General features: G+C 40.3%; 1 protein-coding gene across 5 annotated transcripts in view; it reads right to left on the bottom strand.

Moving 5' to 3' along the window:
• Window positions 1-22,156, bottom strand: part of AP2A2 (adaptor related protein complex 2 subunit alpha 2) — a 48,764-nt gene extending 26,608 nt beyond the window's left edge. For 4 of the 5 annotated variants that reach the window (XM_030038624.1, XM_030038626.1, XM_030038625.1 and 1 more), the window contains exons 1-2: window positions 21,956-22,156; window positions 8,073-8,141 (exon numbers count right to left, since the gene is read on the bottom strand). In XM_030038624.1, the coding sequence (XP_029894484.1) occupies window positions 8,073-8,141; window positions 21,956-22,022 (136 nt within the window). In that variant the 5' untranslated portion in view covers window positions 22,023-22,156. Of the gene's footprint in view, window positions 1-8,072; window positions 8,142-15,125; window positions 15,480-21,955 lie in introns of those variants that run through there. The other variant, XM_041129091.1, reaches the window with a different exon arrangement.
• Between the last annotated feature and the right edge of the window lie 4,023 nt (window positions 22,157-26,179).

Genomic DNA, 26,179 nt, shown 5'->3' with positions numbered 1-26,179 from the left:
ATCTACAGCTCCCATAGATTTCACACTACATTCACTGACTGTATAAAAACAACAGAAACCTTATCACTATAAGCTTATAGTTTGTGAAGGTATGAGCACTACCATCAATGTGTGAAGCCATGTAACATTAGTGAACTAAGAGAAAGCATACTGGCACACTGAAGTAGACAATGATAAAAGGTTATGCCTACAGGCTGCAACTATGCATTTTGGGGGGTTGCTTCGTTTCGACTCTAGAAACTTCTATTATTTAGTTTTTTTTCAACTGAGAAAACAAATTTAAGCACATGACTGCCATTTCAATATGGACAAGGATACCCTTCAAATCTGAGTCTTTCGACACCCTTCATTTGAGGGTTTTCGTTGTTTGGTTTTGTTTTTTGGTTTTTTTGGGGGTTTTTTTGGTTTTTTTTTTTTTTTTTTTTTTTTTTTTTTTTTTTTTTTTTTAACCAGCACAGACAGCATATCAGTTACCAACAAAAAGAAGCTTTACCTTCAAGCTATTTTTATGCTGCGCAAAGGAAAGTTGCCTTCAGGTCCATACCACCAAAGCCAATACACATCACATTTTACTTAGATACATGAAGGAAGCGTTACTGAAGATACTCATGACAGTGAAATGCTGCTATACTGGATCCTCTGACAACAGCCAGCTCTGCAGAAAGCTGCCCAAAGACATGTTTTCTTTAAGTCACATTTACAGTTTGCTGCCATAACACTATTTTCCTGCTGAGCCAGCAAACAAGTCCAGGGCAGTTTGCTTTACTAGACATCTGAATTAACATTAGGAAAAAACAGAGCGAGACATCCAGATTTGGAGGGAGAAAGTCTGGGGTTGGGGTTTTTTTTTTTTTTTTTCCCCTTCTTTGGAAGCAATATGGCCAGAGGGAAGAGTAGATATTCAGCCATGCCAGTCTATCTGCTGTGGCCTTCAAACTATGGCTTGAGCAGCAGATGAACAAAGTCTTCTGTATTTATAACAGGGGAAATAATACCTCCTGTTACATTATTTTCCCAAGAAAATGGTACTCAAAAGCAGAAGCTTCTTCCCATCCCATCATGGTAGGGAGATGCAGATCAAAGATAGCTTCCTTCCTTAGGAGAGGCAAGAAAAAAAAAGTTACAAGAAAAGGCAAAGTGACAGCTTTAGTTTTTAAACATTTTCTAGCTGCGTAAGAAAAGTTTCTACAAGCTCTTAGGATTTGACTTTCAATTGGTCTTCTGCCCAAGATCTGGAAGGAAAAGAAATAATCAGTGAACAAACCGGGGGTGCGGGGGGCTTTATATTACTTAGCAATAAGAACATGCCAACTCATGACATGACAGCTGTTTCCAGGTGACTGACTAAAGGAACAGGTGATGCTGGATACCATTACCAGATACTATTATGATTCACAGAAGAGGACACTAAATAAGCTGAATCCATTTTAGTCAGTGTTCCTCTACTGGATGAGATCTACACAATTGAGGACTTGCTATGGTATTTAATAGCATTCATATCATTAGTTGCTTCTCTGAGATACAAATACACCAAAAGGCATCAGAAAGTAGCTTTCACACAAACTTTACTGTAAGTGAAAACCCCAACCAGTCTCCAAGACTGGAGTTGCTAGGAGTCCAAGAGATTGAACTGCAGCTGCCTGTTAGCGTACAATCCATCAGCAAACACAAAAGTCACAAGTATAAACCCTATTCTCTCATCTTCTCAAATGATGCTGGTATTGCCTTTGTGAGATCAGAAGAGAAGAGGGAGTATAGAACACTGCAACCCAATTGCTTAATGAAAAAACACAAGCAGATGAAAGTATGTATACTCTGAACCACATCGACTTTCACAACAAAGTATTTGTCATGGTTTGGCAATTCCTTTTTTCAGGTTTAGGACCCAGCTATTTAAAGCATTATATCCTTCCAAGATACCAGTATTTTAAGAGCTCAGATTAGCAAGGTCCTTGGATCTTGGGGTATGTGAAGCATTTTTGATGGAACTATGCCATGCAATCAAGCTCAAAACATATCACCATCCTACTTAACAACGAAAAAGCAGCTTCTTTCTCCATTGCGTGCTACCAAAGAATATTGTAAAAATCAGTACCTGATTTTTTAAGAAAAAGTGTTTTCTGTCTTAAGACAAAAAAAAAAAAAAATAGTTTACTGACTGCTTTCAAAAGCTTCTGTCCCTTGTTATGCAGAACTGAAGTCAGTATGAAGGTTCTCAATAACAATCTTATAAACTTAAGCCAAGTAACAGTTACTAGAACTCTTCTTTAAAGCCTTTAGTTCCCAGCAGTAAAAGAACATCATTGTCTTTTTCAATTGCTGTGCTAAGTAAATAACAAAATTTTAAGAGCATTGCAGTCAAAGGTCTCACTGTAGTTGCCTACCTCCAGCTGTGTTTTGAAGAAGTCTTTGATTCAGATTCTTATTGAAATTTCAAGTTTAACTATGCAATTCCTCTCCCTCCCAAGTAGCATTTACAAAGAGTTATAAAGATTCTATTTTAAACATTACTAACAAGTCTCATTGCTTAAGTATGTGCTAAAATAGTACAGCTTCCCCCAGCTTCAAGCAAACATCCGAATAAGATCAGAAGGAAGTTTCACATGTTCTGTTATCTTTACTGCCATACACAATCATTTCTTTTAACTCAGCTCATTTTTAAATGCTTTTGGGAACATTTGCAAGTACTGCAAATCAAGTCAGCAGAAACAGGAAGGATTCAGAATGCACGTCAGCAGGTTTTGAGCACAGTGGGCATTTCAAAGGCTACTTGCTTTCCCTGGAAAGTTTTAGTCATTTTTCTAAGAAAGAAATTATTAACAGCTGATCAGCAAATGGTACTATTATTAATAAAGAATTACCACTTTCACATTTCTGTGCATCACCTCTCTACCATTTAAACAGGGAAGTTTTGGGTTTCATTGCTCATAGATCTCTTTCACACAGCCTTCCAAAAAGGAAGACATAACGCACAAATGCATTATGAGGCCCTTTGGTTTCCAGGCAGCACCTTCTGTCTCTAATTTGGAATATGTGTTAAAAAAACAACAGCTGCTTTTGTAACTAATTCATATACTCAAAAACCAGCCTGCTGCACAGCTACAGAGCCTGCTACCAGTCAGAGGGAGCAAGAAGGCAGTTTAGTCCTGTGGGATGTTCACTGTGGGGTAGAGGGTAAGGAAGCCTGACAAGTCTAGACTCACTAGCATCCAGATGGTTGATTGCTATCTCAAAGACAAGACAATCTTCACTTTAAAAACTGCAGTCATGTTTTATGCAAAACAGAATGGACAACACCCTTAAGTGTTTCTTCCCATTTAGTGTGCTTCCTTCCTAGGTTGACACTGACCCATGTTCATGCAGTTGACAGCAATCCAGTGCTATACTGTATCAGAAGGCCTACTACTAGCTTAGAGGCTAAGAAAAATGAAGTTGCTTTTTATGAATGCATCTACACCTTGAGACAAGATTTGTCTTTCTGTAAGAGTGACAGTGGCCTCTAAATGAAAGGCTGAATAGTTGTGGCAGACAATCCATACAAATCCATAAGCTAAGTATTTAGTTACCATACTACTACCACCAGAAGAGAGTATTACTAAAGCAGCCCTACAACTTGGGTGATATTTGAAGCCTGGTTTCACTTCCAACAATTCACTTTGCCAGTGAAGACACTTTATTATTTTACTGTCTGATTGCCTTCATACATCTCTTAGATGATCAGAAGACAGTGTGACTAACCAGACTCATCGTAAATATAAAGACTACACTTTCACAGACTGCCAGGAAAGCAATTTACTGTTACACAGCTTCTGTTTAAAACAGGTATTTAGAGGTTTTCTTGAACTTCCTGCAAAGGGTTACTGTGTAGTTTGGGACAATAGAAAAGGCTTGCTTGAATTTGGGAAAACAAGTAAGCTGAAGTAAAAAAATAATTAGATTATCAACTAACTAAGAGATTATCAACTGACATTGGGGTACTTCTGCACAAGCCAAAAATCTGTAACAGAAAACCTATTAAGCAATCAGAACAAAACTACAATCTAATGACAGATCTGGAAAAAAGAACAAGCCTGAATCAAGCAGGGAACAAATTTCCTTTGACTGCAGGAACAGCTTATAGATTTGTTGGCAGTTTCATTAGTACACAAATTCTGCTCTGAAAGATCAAAATGACACAACAAATTAATAAACCAGATGTTTTTTCATTTTTTTCCCACTCATTTGCAAAGCAATTACTATGACAGCCAGACTTCTAGTTTGACTCAAGCATGGGAGTAAAATCAGCTTACAGTCTAAACATGTAAAACAAAAGGAATAGTATTTCTCCACTTCACACTTAACTCCTACAACTTCTGCTTTATTACACTGCTGTAGTTTCTCTCTACTATATGCATCTTATCTCAGTTAATGCAGAAGCATTTAAAGCAACTGCCAAGGACACACTGACCTCAGAAATAGAGCTTCCTCATGCTGAAACAAGAGACAAAGTCACCTTAAGTACAGAGATTCTAGATTCCTTCTGAGCTTGGAGCACAGAAGCCAGATCAGAACCCAAAGCCATAGCGCACATTCCATCAGTTCAAGAAAAGTATGACTTTTCCAGAGATGTGCAGCCTCATCCCAGCCTGTTAAGTACAAGGGTACTTTAAATAGCAGGTCACCCAAACATAAGGCAGGTAACAGACTTGCCGGCTACTTGCATGATAGAACAAAAGTAGAAATACTTAGCCTCTGTCTGTAACAGTAGAAGAATGTATCTTGCAAGTTACACAGGATGGGGGTCTAGACACTGCAACAGAGTATGCTGCAGAGTGTAAAGGTCCAGAGGAAGGGAAGGATACTTGTAGTATTCCAGTCTCTTATGCTAGTCTCAAGCAAGAACATATCCGTGTCAAGAGGCACTACTGCCAGCCTTGCTTCTTATAGTCAGACTTTTTCCCTGGTTACAACAATGCAGCCAGTCCAACAGCTGCATCTTTGGCCAGGTAATTAACCCAGGGCACCAGTATTCCCCATAATTATTTAGCAAGGGACTCCATCTTAAGTTCACAGTCACACATTTGTCTTAATCCAAAATATTTAAAAACATTTTAAAAAGTCAGAGCTACATAAAAAGAAACTGAGTTAAACTGAATGATCTTCACTTAAACCAAGAATAAAATGTATTATGAAGGTCTGTTTATTTTTATACAGCCCTTCTGCAAGGAAGAACCATGCAGGACAAAGCCCTTGTAAAACTTCTGCAGCAGAAAGATACACAGCTATCACCTCCTCACACTCTCAAGGCCTCAAGCAGTTACACACGTTGTCCAAACTCAGCTTCTTCCAAATTGTGACATTTATGTCTAGTTTTCCTTCAGGCTACATCAAATTGTCTTCAGTTAAGTAAGATTTTTCACTTAAAATCCATACAAATTCAGTAATTAAGTAGCCATAATGAAGATCAGCTTATGGGAAGGTTTAGTCATCTTTCACTGAAGCTACTGAATGAGCACACACTGACATTTATTCAAAACTATTTAAACTGTGCTTAAAAGATGCTACAAAAGGTACACAAGCTGAAGTTACTGCACTACTTTGCTGAAAGCACCTCCATTCTCTGATCACTGCCTGATTCGTGGTTCTACACAGCCAAGGGTTCCTATGATCATTTCTCCCCCGCATCATGATTAACCAGAGGAGAATTTACTGTGCATGTACTTTTAATTATTTTTGTATTTAAGCCACAAAATACCTTGCAAAACTGAGGAACAGAACTGGACAGGCTTTTATGAACACAGCCAAACAGTAAGAACTGGACTATATCCCTGCAAGTCAGTACTTAAACAGCCTTAACCATAATGAACTTTTCTGCAATTCTTTATTGCATTCCTTTACAACAGGAAGTTTAACTCCAGCAGTGAAGTGAGCAGGTCTGACAGAACCTTCTTCATGCTTCAAGAACACCAGAACAGAGAGTAGGCAGCGAGGTTCTACAGCAGCTTCAATAACTTTAAATTTTTTTGCCTTTTGAAGTTTTCAGACCTTCACTACAAACTGAAGACTTAGTCTGTTCCAGTTTCATTAGTGAAAAATTGATTAGGTTTTGCAAACAAACTAAAGCTTGCCCATCAATCAAATCAAGATAAAAAAGGTGGTGTACCCTGAAGTTAAGTCGCCGAAAGTACTAGATTTCTGTGTCAGTGTGACTGCAGCAAGGTTTCCAACTAGGCATTAACCTCTAGTTGTTCTTGATCACAGAAGGGCATAGGTGGAATAATTATTAATATATCTACAGACCAAGAGAAAACAAGCAGTCTTTGTGGCTGTATCTTCCAGATTAATCAACTTAATGAAATTAGTTGAAACGAAGTAACATAAAACTTGGACCAACCTCTTAAGTGTACAAAAACCTCTTAAACACTTTTTAATTAAACTCAGTCTCTATCTGGAAGATATACTTAATTCATCTCACACAGATCTTGCTTGGAGGTTAAACTGCTTTATTTAAAAGTTACAATTTTATGCTTATATTTACTAGGCAATAAGATGATCCCCTTTGATCACACAGCTGGAACTAAGAAAAATGGCTGTTACTCTTGTGTGCAGGTTTCTAGCAGACCCTTGAACTATGTGCTAGTTGCTCAGTGTGCATGCATACTTGGCACATGAAGGCAGTATCTGCTGGTCAACTGTCTGGAAAATGGACACAAGTTTTAGACTTTGATTGGGTGACAGAGAACAGTCTGTAGAACAGACTACGCAAAGCCTGCTACTTCTGGCAAAAATCAGACCAACATCAGTGTTAGATGGAAACTTTGCAATGAAAAGGAATCGAAAAACAATGTGACAGCATAGGGAGGTGACTAAACCAAAGTTCCTTTTTCTATTTACCCTAGAAAAGCAGCCATTAAAATTTCCTCAGTTACCCTACCACTGAAGTTACAAATCTGGATAAAGCATACTTGGATATCCAAGAGAAAAATGTTAGCACAGAGGCATGTGATGGCTTCTACTTTAGAAGCATTTCTTAACTTTTCTTGAGTGTCTTGCACTGTGGTCACCTTTTCCCTTCCAAGCTGTTGTTGACACTCAAGTTTTTGCAGGTCTTCATATGCCTTTAAGAGACAAACCACTTAAAAAGTAGCAACAGATCCTGATGAAGTTCAGGAAAGTTTTTTCAGGCTTTGTTAACGCACTGAGTTTTCCAAATGGACACACTAGTCTAAGTCAGGATAGATAATTAAGGTAAACAGGTTTAACGTGAACACAGCAAATTCTGAAGCCGCATATGCGACCCCCATACCACAACACCTTATCTAGCTACGCACACAGCCCCATATCTATTTAAATGGAACGTTTGCCACAGCCACTACTGCTCGAACTCTATTCAAAAGCATCTCAGCCACCCCTCAGAATCTTTGAGGCCACATACACAACTTGAATACAGTTGCAGCATGAGTTTTACCATGTGTTGTTTTAAAGTTAATTGCTGCCTCCTGGAATGCATGAGGATGGAATTAGTCACTGCATATCTTTTGTTTCATATGAGTAATTTGTATTGCTGTTGCTTATGGGAGTGGTCAAGATGTATGGCTTCATCAACTACATATTTTTATCTTAATTCTGCTAGAAGATAGTCTAACCCATTACTTCCCTAAAGGGGTCAGCAAGGAGCAGGGAGTGGAGAGAGAGAGAGAGAGGGGAAGGAGGAGAAGTCTAAACAGATACTGTTTTACCAGAAATAACTACATCCACCCATGTTTCTTCAGACTAGTTCACAGCCTTCTGGAAGAAAACAGGCTGAGTAGTTACATGGTAAGGATGCAAAGTATTAGAAAAAGTTTGTGAACCCTAGCTCAATTCTTTGATATAGGAGGGACTTTTCTTCTGTTATGGCCAAGAATAACAGGACTGTCAGAAGTTCTGTAGTTAAGAGAACATTTTCAATAGTTATTCTAACAGCCTACTCTAGCATTTTGCTTCCATCAGCAGTTGACAAAAAAGTCTAAACATGTAAAAACAAAACAAAAACCCATAGAGAAGTGTCATATGAGGAAATATGTATAGTTTAGTATGATCAAGTCACTTACCTTTAAATTTTGACCGAATGTTTGCTAGTTCTTTATTTATCCTCTTTATCTCCGCTTCTTTACTTTTGCCTGAAATCAAAAGAACACACATCAGGATACAGTGCTTTGGACAGCCCTCTGTCATGCTAAGCTTCTTTCCACCCAATGACGCTGTGTGGACATACAAACATCAGGAGGAATTACTACTCTCCCCTTCCAGTAGTAAGACTAGATGAAGCTAATCATCACAGAGATAACTTAAGCATTGCTTTATAGAGGAATTTGAGAAGCTAAAAGGACCTCCCTGTTTCAAGAAACTTTGCAGACTTTAATTGTATGCAACTGATACCATCTAATCTAAGATGCCTTTATTACTGACTTTCACAAACACTTCAGTTTTTCTATTCCTTGAACTGGCAAGAGAAAACTGAACTTTACTTCCAATTTGATTACTAGGTTGACAGTTTGATTACTAGGTTTGCTCTGAAGGAAAGAGTCTCCTAAACACAATCTTACAAACAAACAGCTTGTGTTATTCCTCACCTTAAGGACAAGCCAATTTACTGTTCCTCTATTGAATGGTCATTCAGTTCAACAGCTTTGAAAACATTCTTAAGAGACACTGAACAGGAAAAGCAATAAACTTATGAGTAGCCCAAAGACTCAAAAGACTTCAGACAGATAGGATACATGCCTAAGTTCAGACTTTCAAGATGCCCCATGAAAGTCACTTGAAAAACCAGAAATAGTTAAAAATCACATTTTTTTTAGGTGATTTTACCACTTTAGGCTTCTTAGCACAGTCTATATTTTATATCAACTTTTGATTCCAAGAATAATTATTAGGATTTCTAGTGCCAATTCAAGTTAGATATCCAGAGAAATAAGCTGCAGTTTAAAATCTGATAATGCAAGCTTATTCAAGTAATACTTGCATAGTCCAAACCAAAGCAGCTTATTACTTTTTAGCATTTTAGGTTTTGGCAATTGAGATTCTATAGAGGTCTGGGTCCATCTCCTACATGAGTGAGCATGGTAGGGTAAAATACCCAACTCAGGCATTATATTCAGTTGCGTGAAGTTTGAAGGAAGCAAATAAAGTCCACTTCAGCAATGCAGAGCTAGCCATATAATTGCATTGGAAATTCAGACCTGTACCTACTCAAACTTTCAAGCAGTTTCCAAAACATCAACTAGCAGCAGAAAAAAAAACAACTTCCTTTACTCTTCATCACATATACTTGGCTGCAAGGTTATGAATAAAAGTTTCTTGGCCTTGTTTGAAAATGATCCAACCTTATGAGTAGTGGGGATCAGATGCCCTGCTTTCACACCCCACTTTCCCCCACACCACTCCAATCACTACAGCCACGTCAGTGCAAGGAGGGTATGTGACAAGGCTTGAAGAGCAGTTCAGGACTAGCATCCTCCAAATCTCACCCATTTCTTCCACACAACTCACAGCATTTAAACATCCTACTACATTTGCACATCCAAACCTCCCGTGTCACCCAATGACTCTTAATCACCCCTTTACCATTCCAAAGGTGATCTGACTAGAGGCCAGATGAAAGGCGATTAAGTAACTCAAGGAAACAAGTGCCTCAGGATAGGTCAGTAGCAAAGTATAAGGGAATCCCATGCCAAATACAAATTAATCCAGATTTTGTAATTTCTTGATTTAGACTCAAAAAAAGAAACTGAAGTTATGCACTTCCAAAACCAACTCTTGCATAAGATGCACAAAACTGGTTTGTATTAATATGCCTATAATAATGCCCACAAGAATACAAACACGTGGCAAGACTAGCACACTGTACAAATGAAAACAAGTTAGGCCCAAAATAGAAGCAACTCTTGGGTTTGCCTTGTCATTTTAACAAAATACCTATAGATTTGCTTAAAATGGAATTTTTCCATTCTACAACACTGTTTTATAAGGGGTGCTGCTCAAAACACTGAAGTGCAGGGTGCCTGGGCAGGCGCACCACATGGTAAAAAAAACCCCAACTTCCCCCATATCCAACCCTGAAAAACTGCTTGTACCTACTTGTTCACTAACTGCTTTTAAGAAGTTAAGCATTTGCAGAGCTCAAGAATTCACGATACCTCTTCTGAAACATAACTTGTAGTTGCTATCTGTAAGCATCTTGGGTTTCAGATAAAGCAGGAGATATGTCCACAGTTTTAATTTCACCTAGAAACTCCAATTAACCTCTAAAATGACAAGGTGGAGATCACAGTATACTTCCATCAGTTTAAGATGCATCTGTTGGGATCACAAAGTTTAACCAGTTTTCACTAATACATTATACAACATGAGTTTTCTTCTAGTTTAACATGCCAACCTAAAGTAACCTGGTTTTAAAGCAGTAACACTATTTACTATATAAATAAGCAGCAGCTCATACAACCTGAGGCTTGAAGTGTCTTCTACTACAGATTTTAGATTTGTCTTAATTGGATTAGATTATTTGTCCTGTGCATATGGCAGAGATACCAAAGCATTCATGTCTAAGATACTTGCCAGCATTTGGAATTCACTACTAGACTGAAGCAAGGCTTTTGCTCCTGGGTCCACACTCCATGAAGAGGGCCACAGTAACATATGCCAAAAGGGTGCAAGTGTTTATGTAAATAAACAACACTCCAATTTTGTACACTATCACACTAGCACTCTTTAAAGACTTGAAAACAGTTCTCATTTTCAGCAATTCATCTGCTCCAGATGAAAATTTTCATTTCTAAAACTATTCATTTCTGTTCCCTTTTACCAAGTGAAGAGCGCATCTCATTAAAGTGTTACCAGTGAGTCTGGAGATTTTGTACTTCATTTAGATTAATGGGGCAGAGAACATTGACCTCAGTCTGGGATATTGCTAACCCAAGTAGGATATTTAATTACCTAAGTTTGGAAGCTAGGTCCTTGTTCTCTGTATCTTTAGGTTCTGTTTGTAAGGAAAGCACACTGCAATATTTACTTTGAATTATTAGCTGCTGTTTCTCTAACCTCAACAATAAGCACTGATGTTAAAAATGGTGGTAGGAAGGGGGAACAAGAGTAAGTACATGTCAGCCAGTTTTTCTTAACCCAAGACAAAAATCAAGGTCATTGTATTTTTTTTTTAATCACCAAAACCTCTGGGCAAACCTTTCAAGCAACAATATCTACCCATTATGCTCGCAGATTATCAGTTACTGCTAGAAACTGGGTTCTTTGTGTCCTAAGCAAGCAACAGAGCATTAAGGGAAGCCTGACTAAAATACTTCAGGAATTTGTGAAGTCAGCACCTTTGGTAGAAATGGATTGCAGCCTCAGCAACACAAAAAGCAAAATCCCACCCCCTGTGCACACAGCTGTAGCAGTGAGTTGACAGGAACACCCATATTAAACAGCAAATTCACATCTGAAGGTTATTCTCTCAAAGTTAAAAACTTGCACAGCATATGAAAAGCCTGTTTTGAGTAATTATTTCAGGCTGTTCTATATTGAATACAGTATATAATCTCATCTAGACCTCGACCAAACATGAACAGCATAGCAACTAGCTAGTGATAAAAGTTTAACTCCATACATTGGAAATCCAGTTGAAGGATCAAGTCTTAAGTTGTCTCCTTACCACTGATTACAGCCTACACATGCCTGAAATTGGAGTTTTAGAGAGCAGCACTAGTACATTGCGTGTTGAATGTTACTGAGGACAGTCATGTAACAATGCTTAGGATAACTCATGAGTTAAAACCAGGCTGAATTATCTAAAAACAGATTTCCTGATCTCCAGCAGTTATGCTGCATGGTAACCTTATTCAAACTTAATTTATTGTTTAGATTGGAGGATGACAAAGCAAAACAAAACCTCACAGTGGCAGGTAGCTTCAGTTTGTTCCATGTACAGGGAAAAAGAAAATAGAAGTATCAAAAATAAAAAGAAAGGACCAATTTTTAGCTAGATCTTCTGTCCCACTAAGGAAGGGGGAGTAGGGAGGGGAGCAGGGCTGTTAAAAGAAAATGTGTTCGATTAACTGAGAAGTTTTCATCACATTACTCAGCCATGGTAACACTCACTGAAGAATTTCTACATGCATATTTGATTTTTACCATCACTAGAAACACTTAAGTAACCTTAAGGATGGCTGAGAAGGAAGATAAGACTACTACCGATGACAGTTGAAGGAGTACTGTGCTGCAGAACTAGAGGCTTACAGTTCAAAGCTTGCAAAGGCAGTTGCTCTGCCTCACTTCCATGCTGTTACACAGCTCCCAGTTTCAAGAAGTTATCAGAGCTGTATTCCAACAAAATGTGCTGTAGCCAAGCTATTCAACTTGGATGGGCTTAATAAAGGTCATGTCATGTATACAAACTGATGGGTAGGCCAGTATTTAAGCCAGAGCACAAGATTATGTTCCACATTGGTTCAGGCCACATCCTTCTCACTTTCACTTATTCAAGCTTTTTCCAGTTTAGCAAGACTATGATTAAATATCCATAACAAGTTATTAAAAGAGGTGATTGCTAACCAGTAAGTTTTGACTATTTTGCAGAAGAGTCATATACTGTTTATAACCTTACAGCCCTAGTATATGACTGCTGTTAATCTTCTCCAAGATGAGTACCTGAGCAAACAGATACCCAGCCACGACACCATCCAAGGCACTTATAGAAGTGATTACTTCATATTTGGCAGTTTGCCAGGCTTCAGGCTCCACTGTGCTGCCTACTGCCTTCATTAGGCAAGGTAAAATTAGTCTGCAGCACACCATTATCTTTAATTACCATCTTGTTTAACAAAGATAGACTAGGGAACATCAAAAGCCATCCAGCTCTTCAGAGAGCCAATTACTATTCTTAAATCTCCCAGTAGTCCAGGCTACAGTCAGAGCCTCAGCACTGCATGAGTAACACCTCCATATCTCAGTTTGGAGTTTTGTATTACAATCTACAGAAGAATGAGAAAACAAGTTACAGGAAAGGGATCTGTTAAGTCCGTTCATTTGAAGAGAACACTTGACATACCTCAATACTAACTTGGCAGCAGGGTTGTAAGAGTGAGTGAGTGCTTCAAGGTCGGAATTAGTGGGCTGCTTGCGACTCACTTAGACAGTGACTTGCTCCATCAGGATTAAGTTGTTGCTATACTAACTGTAGACTGCCTAAGCCAAGTCAGAGGCACAAAGTGGATATCTGCTGGTTAACTAGAACCACTTCAAGTTCTTAGCTTTCATACAAACGATTTAGAGTCCAGTATGTTTCTTACCAAGTCTACACAATTATTTCCTGAAGGAACAGAGAAGCACTTTTCTATACAAGTGCCTACACAAACACTGAGCAGAGCAGATTTCTGCAGGCGAGTTCTTGAGAGACAGGTGTATTGATAACATTTAAAGCAAAAAAAAATTGCTTCAGAAAAGTTTAGATGTTCCCAGTACTCATCTGGCACCAGTCTCCTTATGGCCAGCAGCCAGTGTAATTGAGCCCACCCAATAATTCCTTTATTTTGAATTTATGCACAGGTCAGAACTGTTATATTGTGTTACCTTTTAGCCTTACTTGCCCTGTGGCCATCTGACAATCCTATGATTATAGATGTGCCATTATTAGAGTGAAGAACTATAAAGCATGTTGTGTAGGAGGCTCTATTAGCATAAGAAAAAGCTTGCCAGCATTCTTTCATGCTTCTTGAAGGCAAGTAGTAGTGACGGTTACTATTTGTGGCACTACCATTTGTCTAACAGAACATGCCTCTCTGTTCACATTCAATTATCGAACAGGCCTTGAAGACAGGACAACTCTAGTTTTCTGTTTAGGAGAGCAGTAATACAAATACTGCCAAGGCTAAGAGCAGCAGCTTCTCCCCTGAACTCCGTAGTGGCTAGGAACACCTATGTGGGAAGAACAGAGTTCTTACACAAAAGATAAATTCTCAATTTAAAAGATGTTGTTAAGATGTTTTCCTTGACAGCTGTGACTCACTGTTTTCCACACATAAGAATTTTTCTGTTTTGTAGTTTTCATTAGCCTCTAGGTTAGGAGCAACTAAGTTGATTGGTAAGTTAGGTGGGAGAGACACCACAGTCAAACTGCTACTAACTTCCCTTCAGCAAAATATGTTGATATATTTTCATAATCAGTTTGATTCAAGGCTATACTTCTTAAAAGACAACTCCATACTGTTCCTCAGCACTGCTTTCCTCCTGGCACACATATTCCTGCTACTATCTTGTACTGCTGCAGGTCACATAGGGAGCCAAACAGCTGAAAGTAAGATTGTTTTATTTAATATCCAAAGGGGAAGCCATACCAGCTTTACTACAAGTGATAATGCCAGCAGAAGACAGCAGAATACATGACGAGGTAGAGAGCAAGTTCACCACATTCACCATCCAAACACACTGTAGCTGGCATAAAGCAATCAAATTATGCCCTTGCCTTTCCTATTGCTAAAACAGCCTACAAGCACGATGCTACGACTACAATGCATTCTTAAACCCTGTTGTCAGGGGACAGAAACTGGTTGAAAGAGGGGGCCCAAATCAAAACGAACACTAACATCTCTACAGTAAAAATGGTGCAAATACTTATAAGAACATATTCACACAAAAGTAGTCACTGCATCCATTCTTGCCTTTGTGAAAGAGCTTTTACAGTACTTACATCTCATATCAGCAAATTAAACCACTACTTTTACTTGCCAGCAGGACACTCATGTTACAGCTCTAGAGTATAGATTAGCCATTTGCTACGCAGATCATTAGCTTCATGAAGTAAAACACCAAACCCATCCTCCACCTCTCCCCTCATCTCTCAGCTACTTATTTAGCACAGCAGGGAAGAAGGCCAAAAGGGAGGCACGTTACACAGCAATACATTAGCGTGGTCTGTTTCCCGTATGCCTGCCCTCACATTATGTGAGTTTGTCTGCGTAAATTCCTTCACTTGGCTAAACTATCTAGATTACTACAATAGAGGTGCAAGTTCCAGGTTCACCTGAGTATGTCTGAAGGAGGATGCTGGTGCTATTGTTTACAAACTCACTGTGCAAATAATCTAAAGAGACTACTATAAAATACTGTACCTTCACAAGATGGTAGTATGGCTTCAGTTTTGTTCAGAAATTGACCAGTTCAAGGCTGCAGACCAAGAAGCTTTTTGCTTAATGATGTATTAACATCCTGTTATGAACAAAAACATGAGTGCATGCTGCCCTTTCACAAGATATGTTTGATCAGAGGAAAGAAGTGCTTGTCATGCTGAAGATCATGAAAGGCACAAAGGCAGTTGAAGACTTATGCCTTGGGACATGCCGTTGTGATTAGATATCCATCGCTACAGACAAAGAGATCAGTGACCTACTGATCACATTTAAGAACTCTGTAGAGTACATTTTCTAACATTCTGCACAGTAAGTGAACTACTATCCACAGAACTGACTTCTTCCTCCAGTATGCTGCTAGAGATTTGCCCCTATAACAACACTTCTAACGAAACAGCAGGGAGTCACAGGCTTTACTGTAATCCAGTAATCCATTAACTCCTTGTCCTCATAAGGGAAGGGAAATAAATGCAAAAGAGTACATAGACACTTCCAAATCCTATCACAATTCAGATACTCTAATTGCAGCAATTTAATACAGTTTTAATAATTTTAGGTGCCTACCATGGATGGTTTTTTCTAACTAGGCACCACAAGTAAAGAGAAACACTACAGCTCAAACTGTGAAAGAGTTTGAGGATTAGCTAGGTAATAGGGTCTAGCTAAAGACCAGATCTTTCCCCAAATGAACTGAAAGCTTACTGAAAGCTCATATCTGAGTGACTTTATGACCTATAGAACATCTATTTGGCAGTTTAGCTGACAAAACAACATTGACTCCTATCAGAAGAGAAGCTTTAAGCTAAGATATGCAAAACCAGAAGTGCAAGGTTAGGCTACTACATAAAGCAGCTCTTTCTTCCTTGACTGAGCAGCATTTAAGTAGTCATTTCCTTGAACAGTATTTTCATGCTGTACAGTTACACTCCCTTCAACAGGGTAAGGCAGTATTTACACTGATTCAGTACAAGTCACTGTGGACTCTCTTGTACCTTAGTTCACATTCAAATAATAGAAGAACAGTTTGAAGCTTATCCAAAGTCTCCTAGTTTAACCACCACTTCTAAACTAGTATTTCAGGGGCCTTAAAAAAAAAAATCCTGTATCAGCTCATTAACTGATGCAGATACGTAATGGTCTCTGCAATAGTCCTCAGCTTCCTCCTACCAGTCCTGATGGGCAACCTTTATCCAACGGATTTCAAATTCAGCAGGTATTGTATTTTCCAGTGTATCTGATGTAGAGGTTGGATGTCACATGAAAGATTCTCTCTCTTCACTGCCTCTCACCTATTAATTATCATCTTTGCCTACTCTCCTCTTTCTCAGCCAAACATGCACAAATTCAGTAAGTGTAAAAAAAACCCCCAACGCCCCCCACCCCCCAAAAAACCCAACAAACAGCCCCTCAGAGTTCCATGAAATGACCAGAAGAAAGCCAAGACAGAGAAGCCATGGGCAGAACACTAGTTTCATTTTACACATCCCCCTCAGATTAATCTCATGCTAATTGTGTTTTCCTTAAATCAATCTCCTGCTAATAGTAGCAAGTGATGCAAGACTTGGTGCTCATGCTCTTGCAGCTTTTTCAGGCTAGAAACTGTCTATATTAGATGAGTGGCCATAACCTTGCAAGAGAAATAGGAGAGCAAATCAAGATGCCTTGCCTTCAAATTTCTTCAGAGATAAGAAATCCAAGAATACAAGTAATGAAAAGTAACCGACTGTCTACAGAAGTAACTCAAGTCCTACTTTAAAACTATACCCAATGCAAATAACTTACACCTTAGAGGAGCAATGCAGTAGCTTTAGGCTACACACTGAAACCTGTATTACTGACATACAGCACTATAACAAGCTGTAGGTGCCCAACTCACCCTATGTGAAGTTTATTTTACTGGGTGGCTGTTCTCATGGAGAACGAATAACTATACATACCCATGTGGTGCATGCCCCTCCCACAAACACAGGTAATACACTCCATTATCCACCATCCAGTCAAAAGGGTGATCATCCTATGATGAATTTCATGAACCAGCCTTTTTTAATCCCCACTTGCTTATCCGTAACCTGATACACCAGTCCCAATTCAGTGAAGCAAAAGTACTGAAGTCAGACTTCAAGAGGCTTCAGCCTCTGGACACTCTTCCTGTCCAGTACAAAGAAAAATTAATGCATTACATTCTATGAGATGAGATAGACCTTTAATATATCTGTTGGGCTTTATTTAAGGAAAAAAATATAGCCAAAGGAGAAAGGAACAATATCTTGGAACAGAACATATACAGAAACATTTGGAGAACAAACTAAAGGAATCCCTCCTCACTCTGTCCAACTTTTAAGGTGACACTGAAAAGGTAAGACAGTCATCTAAAGTAGTGAGGGAAATGAAGGACTGTCTTGTCTGCCAAGCCTGTGGCAAAAGCAGCTTTTGCCTCTACGTAGACCCATTTCATCAACACAAGAGTAATGACTTCCTGATTTTACAGTGGAGGAGGGGGTTACCAGTAGTACACTTAATATTGTAATAGAAACTATTTCTACACTGCCACCTCCAAAAGAACGGAGAAAAGCAACCTTTCCTAGTTTTCAGGGTGAATAGCGGATAATATCGTTGTTGCAACAGAATAGGTTGAGTGACAAATGACTTAAGAGCAACTTCATCACCAGATAAGCATAAAGCCATAAACAGACTCCTGATGATGTACGTCAGCTAAGACAGCTGGAGAGTTTATAAAGCACCATCTTGCATAAGCCAAATCACTTCAGCAGCTCTGCAGTACATACACAAAAAAAGATTTAACATACTATTTAAGTATTTCTTGCAGGAGTCTATGTCCTTATAACACATGGGGATTTTGTTGGGTTTTGGTTCATAAAGCACTTCACCCAAGCAGTGACAAGGACTCTTCCTGACCTGAATTCCTAAGTCTGGATGGCACTTCACCAAACCACAGGATTCAGAGCTTTCCAGCTCCACTATTACCACAATCTATTTTACAGCATAGCAACACCTTGCTATTTTCTCAGTGGGCCACATTAACTAAGTGCTAATTAACTGGGCTATCTTAACCAAATACTTCAGTTCAGCTTTCAATCTATAGTTTTCTTGTCTCTTCTCTGGTGTCTACGAAAGATAAGCGAAAAAGTTATTTCATATATGTTATAAAACAATCCAACTGAGCAAGTTTCTAGAAAAGCCCATACATCTACTGGCAAGCTGTCATGCATCTAAAAGAGTTAGTTTCTTAAAAACCTCTTCTTTTTTCTGCCATCTGCACTAAGACCTCTATACAGAAAATACAGAACCTACAAGAAGCTGCCCTGAAACAAAATCCTGAAGAGCCATCGGGAACTGCAGGATAATTCATTTTCTTATACTACCAGATTTTGAAAATTCACTTGATAATTGTATGAATAAAGAACATTTTGCTTTGAAAATGTCATGCAATATTACAGTTTCACAGAGACTAGAGCAAAGCCAAGGCATTAAGCAGCACTTTTGCCCCTTAAAATGTTTTACAACTGCTGCTACAAGTAGTATGCTGACTTTTCATTTAAAAAGAAAAGCTTTATAGACTTGAGAAATCAGCATATTTTAAGCAGACTTTTAAAAGTAAGTCACATAGAAAGTAATTCTTATATTCAAAGTCATATGGGGCATAGAAGCATTTAACGCATAGATCAAGAAGTTTAATAGATAACCCAAGTGCCAAAAATATGCCTAACCGACACAGACATGACAACCAACCTTTTAAGGACAGACTGGCAGTGCGAGCTGTTTGTTCACTCACAATCAACTAGAGTTTTAAGCACTGGAAACTGCTATCAATTAAGACTTTTTTTAAGCCTGTAACAGACTGGTAAAAACAGATAGGCAAGACAAGCATCACTCTCAAATGAGTAATATAATACACTTGTAAGAGAATGATGCATTATTTAGTGCTGCAGACATTGTAGGTACAAATGCCCAAGAAAGAAGACTTGATGTAAGAAGATTAAGCATTTCCAAAGGTAGACAGTCTAAATTGACATAAGTATCCCCCTGAAGTTTAGGTTATTTTATTACCTTGAAATCACATGCTGTGCATCCACCTGAGCACAGTTAGCACACAACAACTGCATTTTCATTTTTCAACAACACCTATAATGCAGATTCCTTACCTGTGCAAAACCTTTCAGAAAAAAGCACATGCCATGTTTCACCATTACTCAATCTGGAAGGGCTGTAGGCAAACTAAAAACATCAGGCCCTTATGGTAGTATTACAAAGAGATAAATGAGTCCAACAAAGCCAAAATTAGGACTGAAATTCAGAATATCAGCAAGCATTCTGCAGATCAGTGCAACTGTCAGATATTTAACCTGTTTCTAGCCTTAAAGTTGGATTAAGAGCTGCACTTGCTGTCTAGCTTCCCTCCCATGTCAAAACAGGAACATTTTCTTAGATTTACAAGTCAAAAGATTCTGTTCAGCTAAGCAGCTGTTACATTTTGTTCTTGACAAATATCTAGCTCCCCACTCTGAAGAGGGAAAGATGGAACTTAAGCCAATACCAGTGCCTGCAAAGCAGAGTCTCTAGAGAGTACTCTCAAGTATTTTGGGGAATCTTAGTCACCACACACCAGCCCATGGTTAGCTGGCAACACTCAGAGCTCCCTTAAAGGAAAAAAGATTCAAATGCCATTAGACACCTATTTGGAAGCTGCATAGTTCCCACTAGTAGGTGGTCTATCAGCTCTTTTGCAGCTATTTGGAAGATGTAGTTACTTTCTTCATTATGAAGATGAGAAAGATACAAAAGTAATTACAGCTCCCAAATAGCTTTCTGGACAGGGACAAAACATTTGAGAAATATCAGTATTTGTTTAAACAGTGACTGTGTTAACATTTTATTTGTTTCACAACCAGGTTACATCTTTGTCACTCTTGCTGACACTGAGAGCAAGAGAGATTTGTTGTCCAATCTGGACAGAGAAGTGGTTGTTCCATCAGAGTTCCCACAGTGCCTATGCACTGGCAAGCTTATGGGGAAATCAGTAGTTAATTTGTTCTATCCTACTACCTTCAACCTTGTTATTCCACATCTCTAAACATAGGTTAGGAACCTAAGAGCTTGAGTGTTTCTCTTGTATTCCCTTCTACTGAATTTCACCAAAAACAAGAGTGGACAAACATGTTAACCAACTGCAAGACATAAGAGACACTGAAGAACAAAATCATACTACTTCTAGCTAAACGAATGAAAAAAATTACTAAAAAAAAAAAATGGCAAGTAGATACAACAGCAAGTCTTAAATGCTACCACACCAGGTGAAATTATGTTACACATGCAGCTTGCATAGAATACCAGGGCACTAGAAAATTTTCAGTAAATAGTTGGGCCAACCAAACAAAGCACAAGAGCATTCACGTAACCTTGAACTGATACACAACACATTTTATAAGCCACCTTCTACACATACAAGAGTAAAGTCTGAAGAAACATAAGGACCTGCAACTCTGTTCTGAAAAAAACATTGAGACAGCTTCTGCTGTAAAGGAAGATTAGCAACCTTGAATTTCACATACAAAGCCCCTGTTTACATGACTAGAAGTCCAAATCACCTAAATTTAGTTTAAGAAAACTCTGCATTTAAACAGTATCATTTTATCAGTATAATTTTCTCCCCAGCTTTTTGTACTAGAAGTCATCAACATGAAGAGTTTTCCAAGCTGGTGTGGTTATCCCAATACAAGCCTAGTTAGATCATCACTATTTGCATTAATAAATCCTCCAAATCCACTTCCATCTCAGAAAGGAATCCTTACTGCCATTGCTTTTCAAGTAGCCTCAAGTAATCTATAGACACACACAGGTGGACAAAATAGAGCTGTTTCATCACACCAACCACAGTGACCTTAGCCCCTCCTCAGGCAATTCCTGCCACATCATACACTTAGATCTCTAACTCAGATTAATATTAAACTGCTATCACATGCAATTCTCAGTGAAAAAGGAAAGCTGAGCACGGAGGTGTGCACCCAGACATACACCTTCCCCCCCTGCCACACACACCAAGCAGCAGCAGATTTTACTCCTCCCCCTGTGCCGCACACTCACAGGCATGCTCCCCCTTCATCCCTCAGGGGAGCGCTTACCCACACCCCTCTCCATCCCATTTTTTAATTACACAGATCCTAAGAGCTGATTTCTGACAAAGCAGAAATTTCAAGCCAATTTAAGCCAAGCCCAGGCATACCCACAGAAGGCCCTGCTCGCAGGCACCCTTACAGAGGCCTGCTTTCCATCGGTGACGTTTTGAACTGAAAGCCATTCACGGATTTGGAAGCAGACCAGACGCTTCTCTCTGGCCCACCACAAACCCACCCGCACCCCAAGCACACGCCGGCTTCGCTTCAGCGCCTTATAAACAAGGACGACGGCGGGCACCAGCCTCCCGGCACCCCCTTCCACCGAAGCAGCCACCACAACACCCAGCACGCCCCCGCAACGGCGGGGAGAGGGGAGAGAGGGAAATACCCGAATCAACCCACCCAAAATGCACAAACCAACCCAAACCCACAGCCCAGAAGCCTTAGGCTGTTCCCCCCCGCCCCGCGCCGCGCCGCCTCCCCCGCCGCCCCCCAGGGCGCGTCGCCATTTCGTGAGGCGGGAGCGCTCCGAGCAGCCTGCTGCGGGGGGCAGAGGGAAGAGCAGAGCATTGGGGAGGGGATCGAAGGAAAGAAGCCCCGGCCCCACGGGGCAACGGCCCATGGCAACGGCCGGCCCGGCCGAGGCCCCAGCCCCACCGCGCCTCAGCCGCCACTCACAGTTCCGGATATCGGAGATGAAGACCGCCAGGCCCCGCATCCCATCGCCCTTCGACACCGCAGGCATCGTGGCGCGCGATCACGACCTCCCAGCAACACGCCAAACCGCCACAACTGCCGCCGCCGCTGCCCGCTCTCCCCGCGGGGCTCTTCAGGCCGCTGCCACCGCCGCCGCCTCTGCAGCGCGCAGGCGCCGGGACGGCTCCCGCGCCCCCGCGGGGGGCCGGCGCGCGAGGCTCTGGCGCCACCTGCCGCCCGCAGGCGGCGGCGCTGCGGGCCGCGCCGGGCCTCCCCTCCGCCGCCACGGCCGGCAGGGTCCCTGGCCTCTCCCCGGGTATCCCCGCAGGAGCCCGGGCGATCCTGCGGTCTGGGAGGCTGGGCCCCGGAGATCGGCGGTGCCGCTGCTGGGACACGATTACCAGTCACCGCCATCGGGGCAGACGGGCCCAGGCCGACGTGAGGGGTGGCGGGCAGGCGGTCGTTCCCCGTGAGGGGGCGGGCAGGGCGGCTTCAACCGCTGGATCCGCGGGTGAATCCGCTGCACGCTCCCTGCTCAGGAACGGCCTAATCCCTTCCTCTCCCCGTGTCCCTAATGATCGTGAAGCTTTATGTTTCTGAAGGAGAAATACCGGGCTTCGCAGGTGCCTCAGAGGGTGCAACTTCTGAGGGAGAAGGAGAGGGACGGCAGATCAGAAGACAAGAAAACTTCACTTCTTCAGTAAGCTTTGAGCAGTCTGTTAATCTAGGATCTTACTTCTAAAATGTGGAGAGCAGGGTACAGACTCTCTATGGTACGGTACGTGAGATCATGCTTTCCACAGGGTGGACTGATGGAGGCTGTGCCTTCGTCCTCCAGCTCAAAAGCGGCCCCAAAACAGTGCACGGGATCCACTTCACGTACCCTGCGTAGTCACCCTGAAAGTTTGCAGGCCCAAGAGCTACTATATGCAAAGCCATCCTTTGTCACATACCCCTTGTGAGCCTGCCCTTGGTTGCATAAGTGACGCAGTTGTTCTGTGTCACACGTGGCGATCCACGCTCCTCTGACACCCTGGGCGTGCAGGCATGCAAACCCAGGGCCATGTGTTTCTCATGAAGGCTGCAAACATGCAGAGCGACACAGTCCCATGCCACATCTACTCCTGAGACTGAAAATATTTCAAGGTTAAACTGTCTTAAACATGCCAAAGAGGTAGGACTGCGCAGAGCATTTAATCTCATCAGCTGAAAATAGCTTCAAATGGTGTCAAAACTGGCCTAGTCTGCCTAACCAAAAGTATGTTGAGAGTTTCAGTCATAATGCAAGTGACTAGTATACTTAGTGGATTATAATGACCTGTAGAATCATGGGGTTTAGGGCTACTGGAGATCAATCAGTCATTTCATCTGTTTCCCTGTATATTTCAAGCCATTTTATTTCATCTGTTGTGTTCTGGTTTGGCATTTTGTTTTGGGTTTTTTTTTTTCTTTTTTCCCCTGAATTGAGCCCAGTATCTAGCTTTTAGCTACAGCCTATCTTTCAGAAAGACCCTCAGTCTTGATCTGACACCCTCAAATTCACTGTTTCCCTGGGTAGTTTGTTCCCATGATTAATCCTCCTCATTCAGAGCCTGTGTCTTATTTAAATTTATCAAGCTCTAGTACCTTTAAGTTAATGATACATTTTTCTCTCATAGATAAAGAGCTACATAATACTTGGTACTATCTCTCTGATAGTGGCTGTACACCTCAGGTCACTTCTGAAGTGTCTGTTCTGCATGCTTTCAGGATACATTGTTACATGAATGCTTTTTAGTTGTGTAAGCATCTATTAGAAAAACAAGATGACAGTATGTGGTAGTCACGCACACATCTGTTTCCCATGGATCCATTTTGTAGACCAAGTGCAACTACAAGCAGTCGTGCACAACTAGTCTTACATTCAACTCAGATTTTCTGCATCTGTAGGCTTACATGAAGAAAATTCATCTTTTACATAGCTTTACAAACAGATTTTGATGCTTAACAATAATTTCCATTTACCTTGAAGCTGAAAACTTAAGATGTCACTACGTAGGAGCTTCTGCTAGCCAAAATGTTGAACTAATTTCTACTCTTAAGAGCACAGTGACACCTAAAGGCTAAGTGTATCAGTCCTGTCTGGCTGTATTCCAGTCAATACTGCAACTGCAAGTCATGCACATACACTTATTTTAACTGGTGGCTTAAAATATTCTAGCAGAATAGCTGTGGGAGTACCAAGTTAAGCATGAGCTGCAAATTCTGCTTGAGAACTGGGGTAAATATTCAAGTAGATAACCCACGTGGAGCTCTTTAGTTTTATAACTATACTGCTAAATATTTCATTTGAACTGGCTCGGCATGCAGTACATGTACCCTGGTTATTTTATGTCAACCTCCTTTGACTGACTTTTGAGGCTTTACGATATTCATCCTTGCTCCCTGTCTTCACTTTGCCTCAACAAAGGCTTATGCAATTATGGTGAATGTATTAGGTATATGTCTGCCCTTACTGCCTTATAATTTATTACTTATTAGACCATTTCAGACAGTTTTGACAGGGAGAAGATACAAATTTTATGTTAATAAATGGTTAGCTAGAGGAAAGAGCCCATAATGGTCTCTAGATGTGTCTTGCCTGAAAGAAACATTGTAATGTGAGCTCAGCTGTTACTACACAGCACGGAGTTTGCACTAGGCACAGCCCTTTACAAATGCACTGAGTTAATAAATCTGGAAAATGTTTAGTTTGAGCTTAGCATCTATAAAACACCAGTCTGTGAAAAAAACAGACTTCATTAGTTCCATCCATCCCAAGATGCTGTGATTTTTTAAGAGATTTCTAATTACGGTAAAATCAGCATTAAAAGGGAAATAGTCTCAAGAAATGCTTTCCTATTACACAAAATGTTTTGCAGCACATTTGTTTGCCAACAAATCCACAATTTCTATCCCTTCTTTCCCATGTCATACATTAGTTGCTTTAATCATTTTCAGAATTTCATTGCACTTCGGTACAAAGACTTGAATAATTACACTGACCTTCCTAAGACTATTACCATTAAACTGAATGGATTCAGCTGGTGAGTATCTATTTGTGGGAACTACAAAAAGGGAATTGTTCCTTTCCCTTTGTTACTTCTGTCCAATTTGTCTCTCACCCCATCAGTTATTGCTTTCTTCTGCTACTCATGGTCATTCTAACCATTACTGGAAGCAAAAAGAGCTAAGGAGAAAACAGAATTGGTGGCTCCTCCACATGTACACTCAATCATGTTTCTCTACCTGACACCTAACATTCATTGTCTACTAACAGCACAGTTTTATCAGCAATGCCTTCTGCCATGTCAAAGTATCTGATGTGCTGCTTTCAAGATTAAGAAATGCAAAGTTAGAAGAATATCATTGTCATGAAACCCTAAACTTCTAGAAATTTGGGACAGATCTGCCTAGATCTTTTCTTTCTGGTGAGCTCAATGACCAGAAGGGGTTTACACTCAAAACACCAGGTTTATATTAAAATGTAGAATAGAATACTTAAGCTTTAAAATAAACCCTAAGAGAGTAGATGAGATAAAATAAGGGTGAATAAAGGTTTTGCAAACAAGATCTCCTTTGCCACCCACATGCTGGCAGAGTAATGTGAGTTGCTGGCTTTGTGAGTTGCAATAAACTCTATATAATTCCTTCTAGTTCATGGGAGGTTTTTTCATTTAATCTCTGAGGTCCTTCTGCTATTTCTCTTAGCTTTCTTTCTCCTTAACTACAGGCTTCCACTCATTTCTTGCTGCCACACCATTTTTATTTTCTGAGTATGCACAATTACTTGCCAGGAAAACAGCGCACTTCTACTCTGCCCCAGGTGTCATATTTTACTAAGGTACTGCTTTTTTTAGAGGAGTAGTAGTGTACAGACTGAAAACGCAGAAATAAAACTGATATGGTCTATCACAGGCAACCATACCCCATTTTTAAATTTCTTTGTGCCTCTCTGAGCTGGCCACAAATGCATAGAATTAAAGCAAAAGACTTATAGTCAGTAATAATAATCAAAATCAGTAACTGTTAGAGCATGAGGAAAAACCCAAATAGAAAACTGGTAAGTATTTTATGTAAAATACTCACCTTTGAAGCTTGGGGCCTTTTCATTTCTAGAAAAAAATAAAAAGTTAAGAAGCATGAGATATAATTCCGGGGAAACCAAAGTGAAATTTAATGAGTTAC

Source organism: Aquila chrysaetos, chromosome 16, assembly GCF_900496995.4.
Source record: "Aquila chrysaetos chrysaetos chromosome 16, bAquChr1.4, whole genome shotgun sequence".
Lineage (NCBI taxonomy): Eukaryota > Metazoa > Chordata > Aves > Accipitriformes > Accipitridae > Aquila > Aquila chrysaetos.
Note: the sequence above shows the minus strand (reverse complement) of the source record. Positions and strands in the feature narration are given on the sequence as shown.